Source organism: Fomitopsis serialis (genome assembly GCF_022376445.1).
Source record: "Fomitopsis serialis strain Sig1Antser10 chromosome Unknown B0H18scaffold_3, whole genome shotgun sequence".
Lineage (NCBI taxonomy): Eukaryota > Fungi > Basidiomycota > Agaricomycetes > Polyporales > Fomitopsidaceae > Fomitopsis > Fomitopsis serialis.
The window spans coordinates 1,165,530-1,186,208 of record NW_025954963.1 but is presented as its reverse complement, the minus strand read 5'-3'; the positions used below and the strand labels follow the sequence as shown (position 1 = coordinate 1,186,208).

Below are 20,679 nucleotides of genomic sequence, written 5' to 3'. Positions count from 1 at the left end.
CACATAGAAAGAAGAGTCGTCGGCGACTCAAACGGTGCGCAGATCGCGCCCCACCCCAACTGCGGCGAAGAAACAATGCACGGCCTCATGTACTGACGTATACAGCTCGCAGTTGCAGCTAGTTGCAGAACATTAGGCGCAGACGAACGCGCGACACATATGATGACAAATAGGCGCTACGCCACCCGACGACGTCGTCTTACGCACTGCGCCGCTCTTCTGCACCACCTGCACCATGATGTTCTCGCTCACCGTTCTTTGCAGCAGCCGTCGCGGAAGTAATTCTTGCGAGTCGCTAAACGCGATCCCGTGAGCGAAGGTAGCAACGCGAGCCACTGGTCGCAGACAACGCGTATGTACCCTTGGCCACACCACGTCACTGAAATGATCGCTAATGCGACGGCTCCAACAGTGAGCAGTATATAGACTCGACAAGAGGGGCTTTACAAAGGTTCGTCATGCCCTCACAGTCCTCGAGCTCGAATGACCAGCCCGACCAGGGCAACTTGCAGCCCTATAACCCTTTCGGCGACGAGTCATGGCTCTTTGAGCCCGAAGACATCCCGCCTGATGCTCTTGCCGAGCTAATGGACGACCCTCAGGCTTCCATCCCTCCCCCGCCGACCCAAGTGGTACGTCTTCCACTATCTATGCCATGTGCATCACACATCTAATGACATGGCAGCCTGGCTGGCAGGGGTACTACCCGCGTGCAGCCTGGTGGCTGAACGCGGGCCCACCACCGGCTGACATTGCGGAGGTACAAGCTGAGCGAGCGAGGCGAGCGGAAGGACGAGAGGAGGAGGTCTCACCCGATGTTGGGCCACATCGACCGCCTGGTGCGTTTACATCTCTCGTCTGCCGCGGTACTGCTTGACTGATGAGCTATTGTAGCACAATCAGTCCGAATCTCGGTGCCTCTGGACACGATGGCTAGTAGCCCACCGTACCTTCGTGACATCATCACGATGGATACGGATGATACCTGGGGCGACTTCATCGAGCGCATCACGACGCGCATGGGGGTCGATCACACAGCCGTAGACCTCGCATACAAGATAGACGGTGCGAAGCCGTCTGATGACTTCAAGGTCCTCGCCAGTCCCTACAACTTGCTTCAAGCCTTTGGCGAGTATGTCGGTGCGAACTCAAGAGCACGGAAGAAGAAGGATTTAGTCATTTACAACCTGGTTCGTGACTACATCTGCCTTCGGCTTCCTATACTGACGCACCTGCATCCTAGACGGCTGAGCGTCGCAACCGAGAGCAGGCGAAGGTAGACAAGACAAAGAAACACAAGGGAAGGAAGGGGAAGAAGGGTCGGAAAGGCAAGAAGTCGAAGAAACGCAGGCGGGATACCTCCGACTCGTCTGACGACAGTGAGTCCGACGCCTCGGAGCATCTCATTGCCATGCGGCAGCTCCAGGACCACCTTCAATGCCATGATGCGCACTGCCCGAACAACGATAAGGCGAACCGCTGGTGCCACATCAATCCGCACTCACTGGAGCATGAGGACATTGACATCGCGGGGATCACTTGGTGGGCACACGAAATTGTGAGTTCCCTGCTTATTCGGAGTTCAGTTGCTGAGGTCTGTACAGGCTGCTGGCAAGGCGTCGTTGAATACGCCACCGGAGGGTCGAAAGTACGATGCGGTGTCTTCAAAGCGACGCGCACTCGGCGACGCGAGGAAGTGCCGAGCGCTCCAGGCCGAGTCGAGCACGTCTGAGGCTGCAGTGTTGCTCGATCAGCACACAGGCAACAATCCCTCGGATGATAGCTCGATTACCTTCCCAACCGTGACAACACTCCTGGAAGAGCTCAACCAGACGAGACTCGCACACAACTATCCCCAGTATGGGCGGCGCCTTTCCGAGCTTGGCTTCCACTACGTTGTCGATCTCGAGGGGTATGATGCGTCACTGTTCACGGACCAAGCGGGGATGCCGCCAGGTGCTGTCCGCCCGATGCTTGATTGTGCGCAGACACTCGCTCGTCGTGCACGGAAGGGTAAGGGTCGAGCTGATAACAAAGAGAACGAAAATTGAGCTTTGCCGTCGAAGATGTAAATTATGTATTGATATTGTAGATAGACTGTAGACCTGAATTGTGACCTGTAGACGCACCGAGCCCTAGACTACACCTAATAGACTCCATATCCTGAGTTGTAAAACCATCCTTTGGCCATGGTTGGTGTCGTAGAGAAGACTCCCTCCCAGAGCATGCAATATGGATCGCAGGCACTATGCTGCGAGAGTTCTCCGCGAGCGTAGTCGCGGTTCCGACGCAACCAGGCCTTAAAGTGGGAGAACATTTCCTCGATTGGGTTGAGATCAGGCGAGTACGTCGGAAGGAACACAAGCCGACACCCCCTAGTACAGATTTTGATCAGACAGTAGCCCAGTAAAATTGACGAAGATCGGGACATACTTTGCTTCAACCATGGTGCGGAGCTCCTCCGACTTATGAATACTATGGTTGTCCATGACAAGGACAGAATTCCGGCCAGGGTATGGGTTCATCTGGTCAAGCAGACCCTCGACAAACCTGTTGAAATCATCCGCATCATAGGAATGGTCCTGCACATGGAGGTGCAAGACACCATCAACGGAGAGGGCGGGAAGTACAGAATACCTGTTTGTAGTAAGTTAGTAATCGAGTCTGAACAGTATGACCCTATATGTACCTGATCCCGCGCACGAAGAAGTCATGCTTGCGAGCGCGTCGACCCACGGGAGCCCATCCGTACCTGCGCCGTGTCGATCGTCGATCAACTCCAGACTCGTCCAAGAAAACTAGCATGTCCTGTCCCCCGCCATACTCGAGCCCAATCTCTAAGCGATATTCGTTACGTGCTTGCTCGTCACGCTCGATCGCTGGTCGAGCAATCTGGCAAATGGTGACATTAGTCAGAACATTGTAGAAATGTTGGTTCTCGCACTTGCTTGCGTCTCCAGCCTCTGCGGTACAGTGTCCGGGAGATGGTAGATAGTGAGACTTCCTTGTGACGGCCCTCCAGTAGCATCTCTTGTAGTTCGTCAAGGTAGATATCAGGCGTCCGCGCGACACAGCTTTCGAGGTACTAACAGAATATATTATATCAATTTTGTCGCAGGAGGATGCTCAGACACTATACTGACTGCTGCATCAATCCCACTCAGGACTCGAGGCCGTCCGTCTTGCATCCGCCGACGAACAACATGACCAGTGGAAGCCCATAGAGCGTATACACGTTGGACAGTTCTGACCCCTACACCGTGATAGCGAGCCACTTTCCGAGGAGACAAGTATGCCAGCATGTGTACCATTTGTCGCTTGACTTCCGGCGAGATATGCCGACGATTTCCGTTGTGACGGACCATGGTAGCAAGTGCGGCGGTAAGAGGTATGTAGCCTGAGACGAAGCTAGTACTGGTAGTAGTACTGTGTCGACGCTGACGTTAGCAGATTGTACATATTAGGAAGGCTCATAAACGTGACCGCGTTGCGATAGTATGAGTCGTACGGGTACTGTACTCTACTGCAAAGAATGGAACGAGAACATTTGTGGTGCGGAAGAGCGGCGCAGTGCGTAAGACGACGTCGTCGGGTGGCGTAGCGCCTATTTGTCATCATATGTGTCGCGCGTTCGTCTGCGCCTAATGTTCTGCAACTAGCTGTGATCGTATCAGCCTGCACTGAATTCCACTCTGCAGTATTATCATCACCTCGGCTCTTCACCATCTAGCGAGACTCTAGTCTCTCTAGAAGCTCTGAAGAGCTCTACGCATGCTAGGCACCCGACGGTTCAGAAGGAACTCGGCCTAGTATCCGCAACCGTTGCACATCATATGCTTCTATGTATGATTCTTGCATCCCTTACATCTCTCGCTGATCGCGGTGATCAGTGGCGTGAATGCGTTGTCGGATGCATCGGTACATCGTGTTCGCAGCAAGGACGCCCTCGGCTCATGCACGTGCAGGGCGATGACCTCTGGTGCTCAGGCTGTCCTCTTCTTTCAATTTGGCGAGGCGCTGCTACGGCATCGTCCAGCCGGACAGTCGCCTTCATCTATATAAACCCATCGCTTTCCCCGGGTTACCCCAGAGCACCGTCTGAGCACCCCACGACAAGTGTCTTTGCAACCTACCGCGCGATCATAGCCAGCATGACTCAGGTGTACGAATGGGAACCAGCAACTCCGTACGGCGCGGGTACCGTCGTTGTGTACCAAGGTAGGCATCCGATCCTTTGATCATGGCCTGCAGCGGCCAGGAATACAGGGGGCTGACTCTTGAGGCCATCGTCAACAGGGGTCACGTATAAGATCATCCAGCCGCACACCTCAGAGGTATGTCCGAGTACTCTTCAATAAAGCTGCGCGAGGTAATCTATGTTCATCCGTAGCCTGGTTGGGAGCCTCCCGCAACGCCCGCTCTCTGGGGTCGCGTGGAGGAGCCTGTCGGAGGCTACCAGCAACAGCAGCAGGGTGGCTACAACCCCGGTTACATCCAGCCGCCTCAGCCGCAACAGTACCAAGCCCCGCCCCAGCCGCAGCAGTATCAGTCCCCGCCCCCACCGCAAGGTATGCTCGTCCGAATGTCGGGAAAACAAGGTTCTCTTGACGTGTCGAACAAGGTGGCTATGGTGGTGACGAGAAGCGCTGGGATCAGCACCAGACCAGCAAGTCGAGATTCATCATGAGGAGCGCAAGCAGAACTGGTACGATATTGACGACCACCGCAAGAAGCAGCTCGAAGTACAATGAACCGTACTCACTGTTCCGATCTCGTTGCTGACAGCTTGTTCACGGCGTAGATCGGCGGTGGCCTCGTAGCTGGTCTGGCTGCGATCGGTGCTGGTTACTATGCGTACCACGAGCACAACAAGAACGAGGACGAGGTTGGCACTCCATCTGTCATGCTGCTGCTCGACAGTCTAACTGTTGTGCAGAAAAAGGCGATGGTCTGGGGCCTGCAGAACTGGCTCCAGGAAGCTGAAGCTCGCACGCGGCAATTCCACGAACGTGGCCCTTCCGGACCCGCCACGTGGATACTGTCTGAGGGCGGCCAAGTCCCCAAGGGTGCGCTGCCCGCCGGTCAGCAGAACGGCGAAACACTGTTCGTCTGCCGTGGCTTCTATGAGGTATGTCCGCACCTGGTTTGAGACGTCACTGAGGTTCGACATACTGATCGATCTACCAGGGCGGTATCCGTACGTGTCGGCATCTGCTCTTACATGAGCCTCACTGACATACTGTTCACCCCTTTCAGAAATCGGTAAGGTATCGCCCGCCTTTCCCAAGGGCGCCGTCGTCGGATATGGCTTCAAGGAAGTCTCGGTGCGTCTCACTCTCCGTTCTTAAGCGTCTTTGCTCGACCCCCTCCTGACCAGACTCTCGCCGGCAGCTCCCGAAGTACGAAGTCCTCGTGGGCGATCCGCGTGCCCTCGCTGGGTCGACGCGCACGGCCGTCTGAGCTTGCAGAGCCTCGGTGCGCGGCCCGTCGAGGGCGGTCGCGAGAAGGATGGCACGCCGCTCTTCGTCGCGAGGGTGCACCACGGCGACAACATCATCCCAGGCAAGGTCAGCGAGAAGCTCGACGGTACGTATTGTCTCTGCGATGGAGCGATGAATTCGGGAAGCTGACGGTGTGGATAAAGCTGCGCTTGTGCCGGCCTCGAACACGGAGATTACGCAGGCCGTGAGTCGTGCCTGTGTGCTTCCGAGAGGGGCGCGATAACTGATGAGGTTCTCTCCCAGGATTACCGCGTTTTGTGCTATGTTTGAACGCTGGCGGTGACGTCAACACACAGCGCCCTTGCAGAACGTGTATCCCTGCCAAGTGTACAATTAGTTGTAACATCATCATCGTCGCATGTAAACACGTATCCCCAACACAGTTATACTCCTTGCAATCGAAGTGACTCAGTGACCGAAAGCCTGTGGATAACGGGATTGTATCGCATCATTGGGAGTGATTGATACTCGGCTTATGCGCGAGCTTTCTATGATACAACGGAGACAATCAAGGAACGACGAGATACTCTATGCGACAATGTTCTAACGAGTGGCAGGGACTGGTAACGTGTCTAACGATACAGGGGAGGTCGATTAATACACTTGCTGGCCAAGCTTACTGCATTGTGCCGAGCCTGAAGTAGTGACGAGGCAATAAATGAACGGATGTCAAGGCAGGAGGTGTATAGGGAGCGTATTAGACAATATCCATCGAGTGCCTCACGGACGACGGGACGTCCGGCGCCGGGCGGGGGACGTCATGCCACGGATGTCAAGAACAAATCAGGGTCGTCGAGCGGGAGAGGAGGCAGGGGTGTCTCTTGTCTCTCCTTCTTCTCGTTCCTGTCCAGGGGACACAGGTGTCGGAGTCGGTCGAGTAGTGGGAGCCGGAGGAACGCATGGAAGGCGGTGGTAGGGCTTGTCGACGACATTTCCGTCGGGCCCGACGTCTGTGAGGGAGATTGAGATGGATATCTTCCCGGACGTGGTGTAGGTGGTGTCTCGCTTCGGGCGCGGCGCGATCGTAGGAAGGACAACGTTGATAGGTTGTGGGCTTGCCTGCTTAGACCTAGGCATCATCCAGTCGAGGTAAGTCTACCGCTCGAACACATGTGGAATACTACTCGCCTCGTTCGCCATCCACCTGGGAGGCGTTGCCATAGTTCACGACGAAGTCCGAGGTGTTTAGCCACGACCTCATAGGCCTTCCTGTAGTTCTTGCGCGCCTCGTCACCGAAGCCGAAGAACGCGAAGAAGAGGAGGGCGCAGCCAATGAAGGACCACTCGCTGAACTCGAGAGAGCGAGCGGCGAGCGGGCTCGAGCGCCACACGATGGCAGGGTACTGGCCAACGGCGGAGAAGTCGTAGTGCAAATCTGCGAGCCCTCGCCACACGTAGATAGGCGTCGACGCATTAACGACCATAGTGTAGATGCCGAGCGGGAGGGTGAAGATCATGTTGACTGCGGCGAGGCCCATGAGGCGGAAGTATCGGTTGAAGTGCAGGCCGCTGTTCGCAGCCATGATCTGGCTGAGTTGTTCACGCCGCTTGAGAAGCGCTCTGATCGTCAGTGCTATTATAAAGCAATGTGAGTGTTCGTCAGAGATCATGAAGCACATGTAGACGCACTGCAGTACAGAGCAGACATCGTGCCGAAGAAGACGGGCCACAGATCGAAGATGAACCACGAAAGGATGGTGTTCGGGATGGCTGGCCAGCACCCTATGCCCTCGTAGATGTCAAACCGGTGCCCCTGGATGAACCAGTCTATGGGAGGTCAACGTCAACGAGACACGCTGGTCAACAACAACGAATCCGACATACAGAGCAAGACCTGGAGTATCGGGAAACCGGAACCGATGGCGGTGTCTTCTATGATCATGCGGCGTTTATCTTCACGGGTGACATGGACCGTAGTAATGTTTGCAATATGGTACAGACGACGCATGATCACGAGAGACGAAGAGCAGATAGCGATGCTGGACGCCAGCGCCCATCTCGTCGCTACATGAAGAAGTGTGAGATACAACTTACAGCAAACGGCCGAGTTACTCACCGATATCGCACCATACTGGAGCCCAATTGATAGTGTTGTCTTTCCAGACGATGTTGCCGATGAATTGAAGGAGACATTGGCTACCGACCCAGAATATGTACTGAACGCAGCCCATGTTCCACGCTGCGGAGCATGAGTGTAGTCGCGACGGTGAATTTCGACTTAAACGTACCACGTAGATGCCAATACAATGGGACGTTGACCAGAACGAACCCTATGAATGAGAATGCAATAGCAGCATCCTCTTGCGCCGCCCAGGGGTTAGAGTCGGCCATTGTCGTGCCCTGAACTATTGATCCACAGCGTTTAATGAGAGATTGCCAGACAAGTTCTCTGCGCAACAGGGCCGATGCAGGCAGTACACTGACACGGCCACGACTCTACAGCCTCAATTGTGCGCTTGAAGCTGAAGAGTGGGCAACTGAGCAAATGGGAAGGATACGCGGAGGGGAGGGGTTGCGAACATAGTGCATGCCTCCAGAGTACTCATACTTGATTCTGAGTATGGGATACGTTGTATTATGCGTCTCGAGACCTCGAAGCATGGCTACACAAGGCGAAGAAGAACAAGGAGGCTTGCTATACACGGACGAATGATTGAGGCGTCCATATACGGCAATCAGCTTCCGCCCTGAGGCGCCCGCGTCAAAATCACCGTGCAAACGTTCACGTTCGCCCAACGTTCTGACCCTTGTTCAACACAACGCACAGTCGCCGCGGGCTGTCCTTCTCAGATCACTGCAATCCAGGCTGCTGCCGAAATACACCAATGCATCGCAGACGCTATCGCTTGAAGTGGCATGTGCATTGTGCGATACCTAGTATAACTTCACTGCTCAGTGCTTCACGTCGACCCACAATCAATTAATCAACGTTGCCGCACCTCCGGCAGTCGCGAGTGCTAGACTCATGTAGGGATGCGATCAGCTTCATGAGTATTGGGCGCCGAATATGTCACTGCAGTAAAGGAAACATGTCGATCTGATGTACAGTAACCTACGCTTGAAGAGGCTTCAAGCTCAAGTTGGGTCAACGACTTGCATCCTTGACATAGTCTGCTCAGGCTCCCCGGGCCCCAACATGAATCGTGACAGGGTTACCTTGGGTATACTCCAGAGATGCTGATTCATGCGCATGATGACCATTACTACTTATGTAGGTTTCACAACCCTTGAAAATTGCTAGGCTTATGACGAGGGTTCAAACGTTCACAGTTGATGTCCGACGGTGCACTGCCTCGAACTCGGTGCGCTCACTGGAAGGTAGGATCAAGGGTTGTCTGTCTGTCTGCCCGAGGAACTCAGGAACCCGTCCCTAATTGGGTCCCATCGAGCGGACGCTGTACCTCATGACCAGCTTGCGCATGGTGAGTATGTCAACTCAATGGGCTTACTCTCACATTACGCTACTCATTTGCATGCAGTGCTGATGTCAATGCGGCGATCGGCCTTCGAAACTGCGCAGCGAATTCTGAAGCAAGCAATCGAAGCAGCAAGGAGGAAACACCTGCAATTCGGGCCGCGGTACGTTTATTCCTCACCTAAAGTCTTCCTCTGGACTCGCCGAGATAGTCGAACCGGGCTATTTTTAACTGAGTACACAGAGCGTCGGGATCTATCTGGGCGATTTACCAGCGCATTGCCAGCCCAGGTGTCCAGGGGTGTGATTCCCAGCTCATAGGTCCTCTGACGTTGCACGCCTAAGGAAGTGTGAGGTCGCTGGCGAGAGCAGATCAGCAGTGGTTGCTGCATGCGACGGACTGATCTCATGATCCCACTAGGATGTCTTGGGTTGTGCGTTACTGCGTTGCCATGGACCGTACACTTCAAGAAATATCGTCAGCTGAGGTATGGAGTAGGGCCATATGATTTTTCAAGGTGCAGTTCTGGTAGCATCGTCATACGGAGGCAAAACTCCGGAGATCAACCAAGACTCACCTCCCGTCCGATTTATCACAGACCTTCCTGCTGACATCCAGCACGACCGTACACTGCCAGCTTCATCGGGACTGATACGGCTCAAGTCACCGCTACGGTGCTTCGTGGTCAACGGGATTTTCCAAAACCTCCACATGTACGTGAGAGCATTTTTGTCCATGCTTCCGATGTTATAAAAGCCATGCGAGACTCGTCTGTAGCAGTGGTGCCTCAGTAGCATCTGTACCTCTCAGACGATGCGGTCCTTCTGTCAACTTCTGCAACTGCTGGCCTTGGGCATCACTCCGGCCCTCAGTGTGCCCTTCGCGTCTCGAGACGTGGAACCCTCGCCCACAGCAGCTCTGGATTATGGAACGTACCAAGGTGTCACTTCGGGTAGTGTGACCTCCTTCCTTGGGATGAATTACGCCCAGCCTCCGTAAGCCATCTCTCGTCCTCAGCCTGCTCCCGTACTAACTGTCTGGTCTACGCAGAGTGGGAAATCTACGCTTCGCGGCTCCCCAGGAACCTGAGCCATTCACCGGGGTTGCAGATGCTACGACCTACGGAGCAGCGTGCCCGCAGCAGGACATTGTGCTTCCCGAACTCTTGCCGAAGAACGTGACGATCACTACGTCTGGAGGTTTAGTTTCCGAAGACTGTCGGTTCCTTGCGACTATCCGAGCGATCATAAAGTACTAACCATCGTTCTCTGCAGGCTTGAACCTCAACGTTATCAAGCCAGCAACTGCATCAGCCGGGGATAACCTTCCTGTGCTATTTGTGAGTATTTCGCGCCATGTCTCTCACGGCTATTGATACTCAGTGCCCGCAGTGGATCTTCGGAGGTCTGGCTTATGAGCTCTTGCGATATGCAACCTGTACTGAATCAAATTTGTCGCAGGCGCATTTGAGATTGGAGACGCATCAACGTACGATGGATCACTGTACGTGGAAAGATCCATCGCACTTGGTCAACCGATCATCTTCGTGGCCCCGAATTACCGCGTAAATGGTATGTAGTACATGCCGACTCGGATGCGCTCTCATGTCTGACTACGTAAAAGCATTTGGATTCCTGGCCAGCCAAGAAGTCCTGGATGCGAACGCAACTAACCTCGGGCTTCGCGATCGTGAGTACTGGAGCTGATCTGTAGACTATCGGACTCAATCTCACGCAATCGCCTGATTTCTAGAGCGGCTCGCGTTACAATGGGTCAACAAGTACATTTCGCAGTTCGGAGGCGACCCTGAGAAGGTAACAATGTGGGTGCGGTCTTCTGAGACTTTGGCTTTTGGCGCGGCCGTCACTTGAGCTCATTGGACGTCATCACACAGCTGGGGAGAAAGTGCTGGCGCATACTCTGTCGCTGCTCACCTGGTTTGGAATGACGGCGATACGGGCGGTCTGTTCCGCGCCGGGGTCATGGTATAGACTACCCTCACATTCGCTGGCTACCTCGCAGTCATTGATGCCCATTCTAGGAATCAGGACCTCCGATCTCCTTGGGAACTGTCGCGGAAGGGCAACAATACTATGATCAACTGGTGGAAAATGTGGGCTGCTCCGGAGAGGCCGACACTTTAGCCTGCCTTCGCGCCGTAGATTATGTGGTACTACAAGCCGCGATCGCGTTGAGCCCCAGCTTCTTCAGCTACCAGAGTCTGACGCTGGCTTGGGAACCGCGAATCGACGGGCAATACATTCTACGCGGCGGGATGAAGTACATACAGCAGGGGTTGTATGCTAAGGTAGGCCAGTCTGAGTTATTGCGCTTTAGTCAAGGAGTCGGTGACGGATGTTACATACCATAGGTACCGGTCATCATCGGAGACTGCTATGACGAGGGAACTCTCTTCTCTTTTGCCAACACTAACATCACGTATGCCATCTCACCGATGCTTGTGCTGTTCTGACGAGGAAGCTGTAGAACGGATGAGGAGTTCCTCGAATATGTACAGTCTAAGTATGTGACATGGATCTGGACAGCATTGATTCTGACCGTCTACTCTAGCTACATCCCTATTGCTTCTGATTCACAAATCGAAGATTTGGGAGAGGCATACCCCTCCGACATTTCCGAGGTACGTGCCCCGCCCCTTAACTTTGATGAAACCCTCACCGAATGCAGGGCGCGCCATATGACACCGGCTTGCTGTGGGCACTAACGTGCGACGTTCTCGTTGTGTTCCGTGAACACGTACTGACTTCTAGATAGGCCGGAGTTCAAGCGCCTTGCGTCTTTCCAAGGCGACTGGTTATGGCAAGCACCTCGTCGTTACTTCTTGGAGACAGTATCGCAGACCCAGGATGCATGGGCATATCGTTCAGTCACCGTCCCCTCTGACTGACGCTCTCGGATGCTCATCCTGTGTCTTTCTAGTTTACAAGCGTGGCAGCGTGACGGTGCCTTACTTGGGAGCGGCGCATGCAACCGATCTCCTGGAGTTCTTTACCTCTATCGATTACATTGCACCAGATGCGCTCAGTACGTTTCTTATCCATTAAATAACATTGGCTAACGCTGATTCAACTTGTTTATCAACCATCAACCATTTAGTCTTCTTCACTACGAATCTCAATCCCAATGCTCCGGCAGATCTTGAGTCTGGTCTCAGCAAGCTATCGGACATCACTTGGGACCAATGGGGCTCCGATGCATCTGCACCGCCGTTGTTGACCTTCGTCGATCCTGCACCTGAGGTCGAAATCACTGCAGATACTTTCCGGGCTGATGCAATTAGCCTACTGAACGAACTGATGTTGCTATTCCCGTAAAATGTAACCACGACTGTCATGGCACGACGAACTGTAGTACGAATCAAACCATCGCTTACACCGAGCGTCATTGATCATACCGAGTACAAAGACAAAGCATCCTACCTGCTGTGCTGATCAATACACTCATATACACATCTCATAACTTACTTAGCGGGAACTACTACTAGCGTGACTCAACGCGGTCGGTCACGCACACGTGATTATAAAGGTAACGCGTGGTCATGGATGCCAGTTACTAGTCGACTGTGACCGGTCTGACCGTCGACGGCTATCATCTTGCGAAATTCCAGACAAACCACAGACGAACGGCGAGCCGCTGCATCTCGAGGCTTTTCTGGCACTTTCTATCTGGACGAAGGTTTCTGTCAGTCTGGTCATCGACAAACGCTCCCAGGCGACGCCCATGGCAGATGGACAACGATGAACCGGTACCAACGTCTGATCCTGAAGAGTTGGAAGAGTTCAAGGCCGGTTCTCCTTCCTACTGGAGAGGACGCGAGCAGCTGCGCTTGCGCGCTCATACCGTAGATGCCGATATGGTTGCTCTTGGAGATGTGCGTGGAGGTCCCGGTGTGGGTGCAGAGGGTGTGGGCTGTTTTCGCATCCAACGAGTTCCTGGCTCGCCATGGAAGCGTCGAAAGGTGAGAAGCTCTTTGACTATGCCCAGACTCGATTGACCCGCTTCTCCAGCTGTCTCACGCACTGGGCTTATGCGCTGAATACGATTCCTCACCTTCACCTTCACCTCAATCGCGACCGTACTCTCCGCCGAATATCAATGCTGCGCCGACTCGCTCGCAGAGCAACTCGGCTACATCCCCTACTCCCAGGGACAGACACACACCCCAACACATGCAGAGTTCTTCACCCGCATCCAGTTCGCTGCTTCCTACACCCGCCATTGATTCCGACGATGAAGACCCGTTGATCGCTGCTGGATACGACACAGACCATATTGACATGCAGGAGGGAGCAGTTGATGCGCACGTCGCGTCATTTGCTGTAGACTCAATCGGTCTCTCCCCCGGTCGTTCCATCAAGGATTCTCTTCCACTAATTCCTGATGCACCTTCTCCGACACTATCCCCTTCAGCGGACCCACTCTCCCTCTTCAGTCCCCCACCAAGTTTCCCTCGGACACCGCCCCGACGCGCTGTACAACCTTGCGCTTCTCCATCAGCGTCTTCTAGAGTATCTCAGTCGTCGCGACACTCCTCCCCGCTCACGCCAATTCACTCGCCAACAAGACCCAGGAGCGCGAGTCTCTCCCCAAAACCCTCATCTCCTGTCGCGGGTCCTTCGACCGTACATCTACCGGTGGGCGAAATCCCAGAAGAGCAATTGGCGAACATCGCTGCTGAACAAGCGCAGGCGCGCTATTCGCTGCGCACGCGTCTTGCCCGTCAGAAGAACCCCTACGCATACGACAAGGCCCTGTACAAGCAGCAGATGCGCTCAAACCCAGACGCCATCGTCAAGGTGATTAGTCCTCGCCGCCGCAGCAGGCATCGCAGTAGGAGCGCGGCGCGCTCAGGAGACGAGGGTAGTGATGGTGACTATTCAGGGCAGGAGGACGATCAGGACGCGGAGGACGAAAGTCAGAGACAAAGGGAGGGCAGAACACGAAGTATGAGTCGTGAGGTAGCGTCGGTATTTGATGCGGATGAAGGAGAGGAAGAAAGGTCGTCTAGGCGGCGACCGCGGCATAGGAGGAGCCCAAGCAATCAAATGACTGCCGCGGGGCCTGCGCAACAATCACCAAGATTGGATAATTCCAAGGACCCGCCGCAGCGAACAAGGTGGCAGCCAAGCGCATTTAACGAGACGTTTAGCAGCGACGACAGCGCCGTCGATGATGTTGCAGATAAACAGGAAACAAATCCTCGTCGAAGGCGCGCAAGACCATTCCCTATGAGGAGGAAGCACATATCACGCAAATCGGATACTCCAGAGCGAGCTGCTACTGAGGTAGATATGTCTCATCGCAATTCGATCCTAGCTGACAAGAGAAAATGTTAGTCTAGGTCAGACGAACACGCGGAGCCGGTCGCTAAGATCACCCCCAACGATAGCTCTGATGAACACATCGACGAACCCGCGCCGACGTGGCGACGGCGGAAGAGCTCAGCGTCGCTTCCCTTGCAGACGCCCCCGAGTTCCCCCTTCCCAGGCGATGCCAGCTTTCAGGACATGCAATGGCATCCTCTTGACCTCGATAACGACTTCCCCCACCATGCTGGCAGCCCCATGCCTCCACCCTCATCGACGCCTGTGGTCGTGGACATGTCACCACCTCACAGCACACGACCATCCGAAGCGTCCGACTCCGATGTCATGATAGTTTCTGACGGTCATCACTCATCTCCTACTCGCTCCGTCGACGATCTTGACGGTGACTCTGGCACCAATGATTCATTCGTCAACGAGATGCGGTCCGAAGACCGCACAGCTTTGAGTCATATGTGGCCGCGAGTCATGATAGATCAACACTTCCGTAACGTACAGGAATCCAGGCCGCGACGCCCTGCTACGCCGCCGATCCGCGGTAACAGTGAGGATAGAGAGGAAGAACAGCCGTTAAGACCTGGTCAGTCAAGGGTCATCAGACGGACTGTATCTGAACGGGCAATTATCGACATTCGTGGAGACTCGGAGAGCTCGGATGTCGAGATAGTGGACGCTGAATCTGATGTCGGCTCGCCAGATGCCACCTCGGAGTCAGACATGGACAGGCCCCGTCAAAGCAAGCGACGTGCAGGACGGGAGGTTCGACAGTATGCTTCCGCTGAGGGAGATCTTGGGGTTCCCGAGCAGTCATCTCGTCGGAACGGGCCTACGGGTGGAGCAGTTTGGGAGCAGGACCCCATCGATCGCATGCTGACACGCACGAGGTTTTCCGATGACAAGAAGAACCGCACGAGGAAAAGTCGTTCGCGCGGCGGTGCAAAGATTTCCTCGAATACGCTACATGTCGTCACGGCCGGAGCTAGGCATGCTTCAGGTCGTCAGACGGTTCTCTCTTTCGAGCGTGCTTCAAGATCACGAAGCGCCTCTCCGTTTGAAGATGTTCCCGGTGAGTTCTGGTGATGTTCCTGATATTTTCGACCCTTACCTGCTTTGTGAACTAGTCAGGCAACATATTCAGACCGGTGACGGCCGTTCCAAGGCAAAAGCGAAGCGCAAAGGCAAGGAGCCGCGTGACCAGGGTACCTCATTCGCGTTTGCTGGCGAAGGCGGGCAGATTGTCTCCGGGAGAGCACACAAGACACCCGTGACGATTGATGCGGAGCAAGTCGCAACCAATACCGCCTCTCCCGTTCGCCGAATCACGGTTCGGCTGCTGCATCCAAACCGAAGTCTCGAGGGACGAAAGCCGCGGCGGCCAAGGAGCGTACTCTACAAGACTACTGGAGTGATGACGCAGACCAATTGCATGCACGAGTCCCTGTCGAGGCGGGTAGCAAGCATAACTACCTTCGCGTCGTATCACGCTCGACTGCGCCGTACCGTATCTGGGTGCTGGTCGAAGCTTCGGAACCGATTGCTACCTCCAACGAGGATGTCTCTACGAATTGGAGGACTCATTACTACCGAGCGCGATGTGCATCGTCCGACCCCATTTTCCTATCTCAACCTCGACCTCCGCCCTTCCATGTCTGTGCAGGACCTCGAAAATGTCTGGGAGAAGACGTGTCAGCGTCTGCGCGACGCATTCTCTCAAAGAGACCTACCGATAGCAGAAGACTCTCGATCATGGCAATTACTCTTCCACTCGTCAGCGCAGCATCTCTCTTGGCTCTTGAGCTGCATTGCTGAAGAGGATTATGTGGCGCTATACGTGTCGCTGCAGAGGCACCTCGATCAACTGTGCAAAACTATTGACGAACCAACGGAAGTGTTACCAGACGACGAACGTCCGAGTATTCTGGAGTTGGAAATTCGATGGTTCATACTGGAAGCGACGACCCGACTCGAATGCCATCGCGTGAAACAGTACGGAAACGTCGAAGGATCAAGTGTCAATCTTCATTGCAAACGATTGCTGACCCGCTTATGGGCCGTGGGCTTCGACAATCTGCTAATCCCTTTTGTGGACGGCAGCGTCCTACCGGATGGAGTGGATCCAGCCTTCACAAGAAGAATTGCCGAGCTGTGGGTATGTTTGATCCACTACATTGAGACTTGGGTATCGGCTAGAGATGCCTATCTCGACACCAACGATCGTCTCGTTCTCTTTGGGGCATCTTACAAGAACTCATTTCCAATGAAGGACTCCTGGACAACGCTGCCACAAAGGTCGACGCTAGTGAGAAGCTGTGGCATGGCATCTTCAACCTGTGTTCTCTCTCGCAATTCTCCGTGCATGGGACATCCCTTTCGTCACCTCGCATACCTGCATCGTGGCAGTTTGTCACTCTGGCGCTCGATCGCGTCGAGTTAACTACAGACGCCGTTCGGGATCAATCTCTTTCGATGGGTATGTTACGCCAAATGAACAAATACACACGCATATTGGTGGCCCGATGCCTGGTCCTCACCCACAAGTGGAAGTGGTCGCTAGACGATGCCACCGTGCTGTTCAATCGCTGTTAGAAATATTCAAGAGTCGCAACTTTGCCAACCTGTCGGACGAAACTCCGGAACTCCCGAGTTTCCTTCGGCACAGCGATATCAGCCTCCTATTCGAGAACAAGCTCAGTGATACCGCCTACACCCTGCTACTGAAGCTCGTCGTGAAGGCAGCGGGTGATACACGTCCGCGGAACGACGGAGATCATGGTACTGTAGGTCCATCACCGAAGGTGAAAAAGCTGCTATCCCTTTGCATCCCTCGCGGATCTGTGCCTTTCACCAAGGGCAAGCCACCGACTTCGCAACACCTATCCATGTTGTACAATCGATTTAGCGCTGTGGCCGTTGCTTTCTACCTCGAACCATCCATGGGGAACATCAAGCATTGCCTACTGCCGTACGGCGATATGTCATCTTCGAGGACGCCGATCACGAATACGTAGGGCATGCATCAGAGCCTCATGCACCTCGCCATCCTCCTGCGACATCTACGTCTGCCTCTGCTAGACATATGGATTTGCTTGCTCATATGACCAACGTCCTAGTGGACGAGTACGTGCGAACACGCGGCGATATTCAAGTAGCTACGGTGTCCAACTACTGCTCGGATGTGCGCGTCGCATCATCGAGACCCCTGTCATGAACCCGGGCCAAACTGTGTCAGAGTATCCGGATCCTGCCTGGTTGAGAGGCCGTAAGTGTACTCCTCCTCCCCACCCCTCCCCGCGCTCTCTGTGGTCCATAGCTGATGACCTCCATTTGTAGCGTGGGTTAAGCGTATCTTTCCCTCGATACGCAACTCAGCGCCAACGTGCTAACAGGGAGGAGATACGGAAGCTCGTGCAATCATTCCTCGATGCTAGAGCAGCCGCTCTTCCTCCACCACGGCGGGTACGACCATCGTTGAGACGGCGGAGGATAGTCAGGAAAGTCAGGAGTACTTCGATGTGGAAGACATGAATTGGGACGATCCAGAGCTTGTCGCTGCACTCGATCCCGAGAACTCAGCGAAGGGAAAAGAGTTAAAGCAGAATGACGAAGCCGTATGCGAGGTAAATCCCTTCGTGGTCCACTTGAGGTGTGCTCTCACATGTATGATAGATCATTGTTCAAGACATCGCCGAGACGATCTATCGCCTCGTGATGAGGCACTTCAGCGGCCCCAATGAGTCTGAGTCCTTGGAACAGTACAGCGACGAGACGGATAGGTGGGTGGATTGCTGGGTCGGATGTGCCAGCGTGCTGGTTCAAAACGGCAAAAGGGTGAGTATATGGGTGGTCATCGGTGGTCAGAGGAACTGAGCCTGTCGCCAGGATTGGTCTTGGTATCTCACTTTGGGTCCGCAGTCCTGGGAAAAGATCAGCGACGATTCCTGGCGTCGTCGTGTCGGCCTGCGATTCATGTTGATGGTTCTCCGATTGGATCCTTCCGCATACTTTGTGAGTGTCCGAGTGACATGGCCATGTCGTCAGTACAATACTCACGGAACATTGTCCAGGTGTACCAGTTCCAATTTCTTGACGTTCTCATGCAGAGTTTAGTGCAACAAAGATCACCATGAGCACGAGTACATGTCTCTGCTCTGCTCGATCGATGGCCTACGACATCCCTCCTGGACGACATGCCGTGCTCGCTGGACGCAGACTCGGCAGATTACAAGATCACAAGAAAGACTTCGTGAACAAGCAGATGCCCTTTGTACAGAGTAAGATTTTATTCTAGTGTGTGATGTAACTTGGCTGACGGTACGATAGAGGTCGTCGCGAACCTATCGCATCATCTTCTAACCAACCAGGATCAGGAGCCGAAGACTGTCGCCATGCGGGAGAAATGTGTGGGATCTGTGCTTACGATGCTATCAACTATGCAGAATATATATCAGGTAAGGACTGAATCATTCGACTGACATGGAGGATGCGTATTAATGTCCGTCAAGTCTTTGCCGGCAGACTCAGACAAGCGGGAGAAGTACACATCCTTCTGCCAACAGGTCCATGGCTGCCTATCGTCGTTTCCGAACCTCAAGACAAATACTCGTTTGGCTGCTCTTATCCAGTGGGCTGGGGCGCTCTGATCTTGTCATCTTCCGTTTGCGCATCTGCATTGCTCCTGATCCACACATATATTGTTGAAGGCGCCTACGCCATGTACACCACCACCTACTCTGTTCTACTTACACCGGACTCTCGATACAACAACTTACTTTTGTAGCATTAGTCGATATCAGGATGCCTTGTCACGCTTCGAGATGCCATTGAGATACGCTCCCATCTCCGAGACCACTGTCGTTCTACCCAGGCACGTTCATGTAGAGCGTTGCGAATGATCACTTGTCGGCACGACCCGTCCGCAGCGGAGGCAGCTCCTTTCTCTGCTACCAGTTTATCTTGCATGGCCTCGCACACCTCCATACCCATCGAGGTCGGCACCACCTCGTCCTTCTCACTGAGCAGGACCAGCGCGTCTCTCGACACTCGTGCGAGAAGGGACCGTGGACGCATCTCGCGGATGGAAGCTACTGCGTCCCATTTGTCGAACGCGAGCGGCGCCAAGTAGCAATACGGCAACCATCGTTGGGGGTACAGCGCCTGCACCATGCCGCCTATGGAAGAGAATGGTTTTCGAGAATGAATCCGTGGACGTGGGTAGTCATCTGCGTCTAGCGATGCAGCGAGACAGACGGCGATGGCACCGCCTAGTGAGTGGCCGTACAGGACCACGGTCGAGTCGGGATAGCGGTGGGTGGCGTAGGAGAGCGCGGCGGTGTAGTCGGCGAGGAGGCCACGCTGTGTCGGAGTACGGGAGGATGACTTCCAGTAGGAACGAGGTGCGACGGCGACGATGGAGATATCGAGAGGAGGTTGTCTTGTCGCCCTGTCAGGCTGTCGTACACCATGAAGCAGTGTCTCGAAGACGGGAAGCCGGGATAATGGGTTCCCGGCATTACCTAGTTATAACGGGAGCATACGTCAATCGCGTGAATTGTGACTAAACCTGCAGAACCCACCTTGTAGATAAATGACAACTATCCGCCGAGAGTCGGGCGATGGTTGCTCGACGTCCTTCTGGACGTCAATTCCATACAGGGTGACTCCTTTGTCGCTTTGGATGCGTATTTCTTCGCACTTCAGTCCCTTAGGCACAGGTGTCTCAACGCCTAATTCTTCTGTCCTTGCACCAGGTGGTACATATCCTAAGTGCGATGTAAGACTTCCCCTCGAGACAAATCTCGAATAAATCCGGCGTATAGGAAGAGCCTCACCCATATAGATGATCTTGCGCTGAAAGACCACCATCATTAAGCACTGCGGAAGAGCAACGTTATCGTATTGCATAGTAGACGGTTGTCCACCGATGTACCAACCTTGTAAGCCCACAACGCAGCGGGCAGGCCGAAGAAGGCAGCTATTGCGAGCCATACCGAAGGTGTCTCTGAGGATGGTTGAAGCCTGAACATGGACCCGCAGTGATGAGTGTTGGCAGCATCGCATCCCGGGCTTTCACCAGCGGTAGTGTACTTGGTTGGTGAGCGTACATCGCTCTCCTACCACCCGTCGGTATCCAATGTGAGTTTCTAACCTGAACCTGATCATGATCGCAGTGATTGTGAACTATTCTACGAGGTGTCAGAGGCCGTTTAGGGGGTGCTCGAACGGGTGAGAGGCATGAAAGACGTATAGATGCAGACATCGGCAATTTTTGAGGCCCATTGACCTCGTAGGATGAAGCAGAGTTGTGTTCATGTCGAACTACACCAAGTTGAACTTGAGTTGTAAATTCTTTCCTATTCGGGATAGGCCCACGGCCACGAGCGGACTGGATGGAGTGACGTCACGGTCACTATAAGTACT

At 54.1% G+C, this 20,679-nt stretch overlaps 8 protein-coding genes across 8 annotated transcripts; 5 read left to right on the top strand and 3 right to left on the bottom strand.

The window, feature by feature from the left end:
• Positions 1-458: 458 nt before the first annotated feature.
• On the top strand, positions 459-2,051 carry B0H18DRAFT_1113899 (uncharacterized protein; the record flags this gene model as incomplete). The annotated part of the gene is made up of 5 exons (XM_048033046.1): positions 459-632; positions 686-839; positions 895-1,190; positions 1,244-1,558; positions 1,605-2,051. The coding sequence occupies 5 exons, from the start codon at positions 459-461 to the stop codon at positions 2,049-2,051; spliced, it is 1,386 nt and encodes a 461-aa protein (XP_047899881.1).
• Positions 2,052-2,908: 857 nt separating this feature from the next.
• B0H18DRAFT_868278 (Homeodomain-like protein) lies at positions 2,909-3,365 on the bottom strand (the record flags this gene model as incomplete). The annotated part of the gene is made up of 2 exons (XM_048039930.1): positions 2,909-3,085; positions 3,144-3,365. The coding sequence occupies 2 exons, from the start codon at positions 3,363-3,365 to the stop codon at positions 2,909-2,911; spliced, it is 399 nt and encodes a 132-aa protein (XP_047899880.1).
• Positions 3,366-3,664: 299 nt separating this feature from the next.
• On the top strand, positions 3,665-5,922 carry B0H18DRAFT_974155 (uncharacterized protein). Its single transcript, XM_048043980.1, has 12 exons — positions 3,665-3,843; positions 3,891-4,218; positions 4,333-4,334; positions 4,391-4,568; positions 4,622-4,633; positions 4,657-4,742; positions 4,802-4,885; positions 4,937-5,128; positions 5,268-5,328; positions 5,392-5,586; positions 5,645-5,685; positions 5,745-5,922. The coding sequence occupies exons 2-12, from the start codon at positions 4,152-4,154 to the stop codon at positions 5,769-5,771; spliced, it is 945 nt and encodes a 314-aa protein (XP_047899879.1). The 5' UTR covers positions 3,665-3,843; positions 3,891-4,151; the 3' UTR covers positions 5,772-5,922.
• A 362-nt stretch (positions 5,923-6,284) lies between these two features.
• Positions 6,285-7,832, bottom strand: B0H18DRAFT_868477 (putative fungal pheromone GPCR, STE3-type; the record flags this gene model as incomplete). The annotated part of the gene is made up of 6 exons (XM_048039945.1): positions 6,285-6,563; positions 6,626-7,074; positions 7,131-7,268; positions 7,326-7,505; positions 7,558-7,680; positions 7,730-7,832. 6 exons carry the CDS (start codon positions 7,830-7,832, stop codon positions 6,285-6,287), a joined length of 1,272 nt encoding a protein of 423 aa, XP_047899878.1.
• A 1,672-nt stretch (positions 7,833-9,504) lies between these two features.
• Positions 9,505-12,394, top strand: B0H18DRAFT_974133 (sterol esterase). The gene is made up of 16 exons (XM_048043979.1): positions 9,505-9,912; positions 9,968-10,134; positions 10,192-10,256; positions 10,309-10,321; positions 10,378-10,488; positions 10,541-10,606; positions 10,670-10,739; positions 10,812-10,902; positions 10,959-11,225; positions 11,289-11,356; positions 11,405-11,440; positions 11,489-11,558; positions 11,606-11,643; positions 11,693-11,799; positions 11,858-11,962; positions 12,035-12,394. The coding sequence occupies exons 1-16, from the start codon at positions 9,731-9,733 to the stop codon at positions 12,250-12,252; spliced, it is 1,674 nt and encodes a 557-aa protein (XP_047899877.1). The 5' UTR covers positions 9,505-9,730; the 3' UTR covers positions 12,253-12,394.
• A 271-nt stretch (positions 12,395-12,665) lies between these two features.
• On the top strand, positions 12,666-18,389 carry B0H18DRAFT_1164925 (uncharacterized protein; the record flags this gene model as incomplete). The annotated part of the gene is made up of 16 exons (XM_048035838.1): positions 12,666-12,809; positions 12,946-14,223; positions 14,275-14,842; positions 14,960-15,328; positions 15,384-15,571; positions 15,613-15,856; positions 16,357-16,411; positions 16,453-16,561; positions 16,663-16,732; positions 16,849-17,266; positions 17,373-17,521; positions 17,593-17,638; positions 17,696-17,879; positions 17,929-18,090; positions 18,175-18,267; positions 18,327-18,389. 16 exons carry the CDS (start codon positions 12,666-12,668, stop codon positions 18,387-18,389), a joined length of 4,140 nt encoding a protein of 1,379 aa, XP_047899876.1.
• Positions 18,390-18,421: 32 nt separating this feature from the next.
• B0H18DRAFT_1113893 (uncharacterized protein) lies at positions 18,422-18,902 on the top strand (the record flags this gene model as incomplete). Its single annotated transcript, XM_048033045.1, has 3 exons — positions 18,422-18,533; positions 18,583-18,710; positions 18,765-18,902. The coding sequence occupies 3 exons, from the start codon at positions 18,422-18,424 to the stop codon at positions 18,900-18,902; spliced, it is 378 nt and encodes a 125-aa protein (XP_047899875.1).
• A 139-nt stretch (positions 18,903-19,041) lies between these two features.
• Positions 19,042-20,285, bottom strand: B0H18DRAFT_1113892 (Alpha/Beta hydrolase protein; the record flags this gene model as incomplete). Its single annotated transcript, XM_048033044.1, has 4 exons — positions 19,042-19,775; positions 19,836-20,021; positions 20,091-20,133; positions 20,193-20,285. 4 exons carry the CDS (start codon positions 20,283-20,285, stop codon positions 19,042-19,044), a joined length of 1,056 nt encoding a protein of 351 aa, XP_047899874.1.
• Positions 20,286-20,679: the final 394 nt, after the last annotated feature.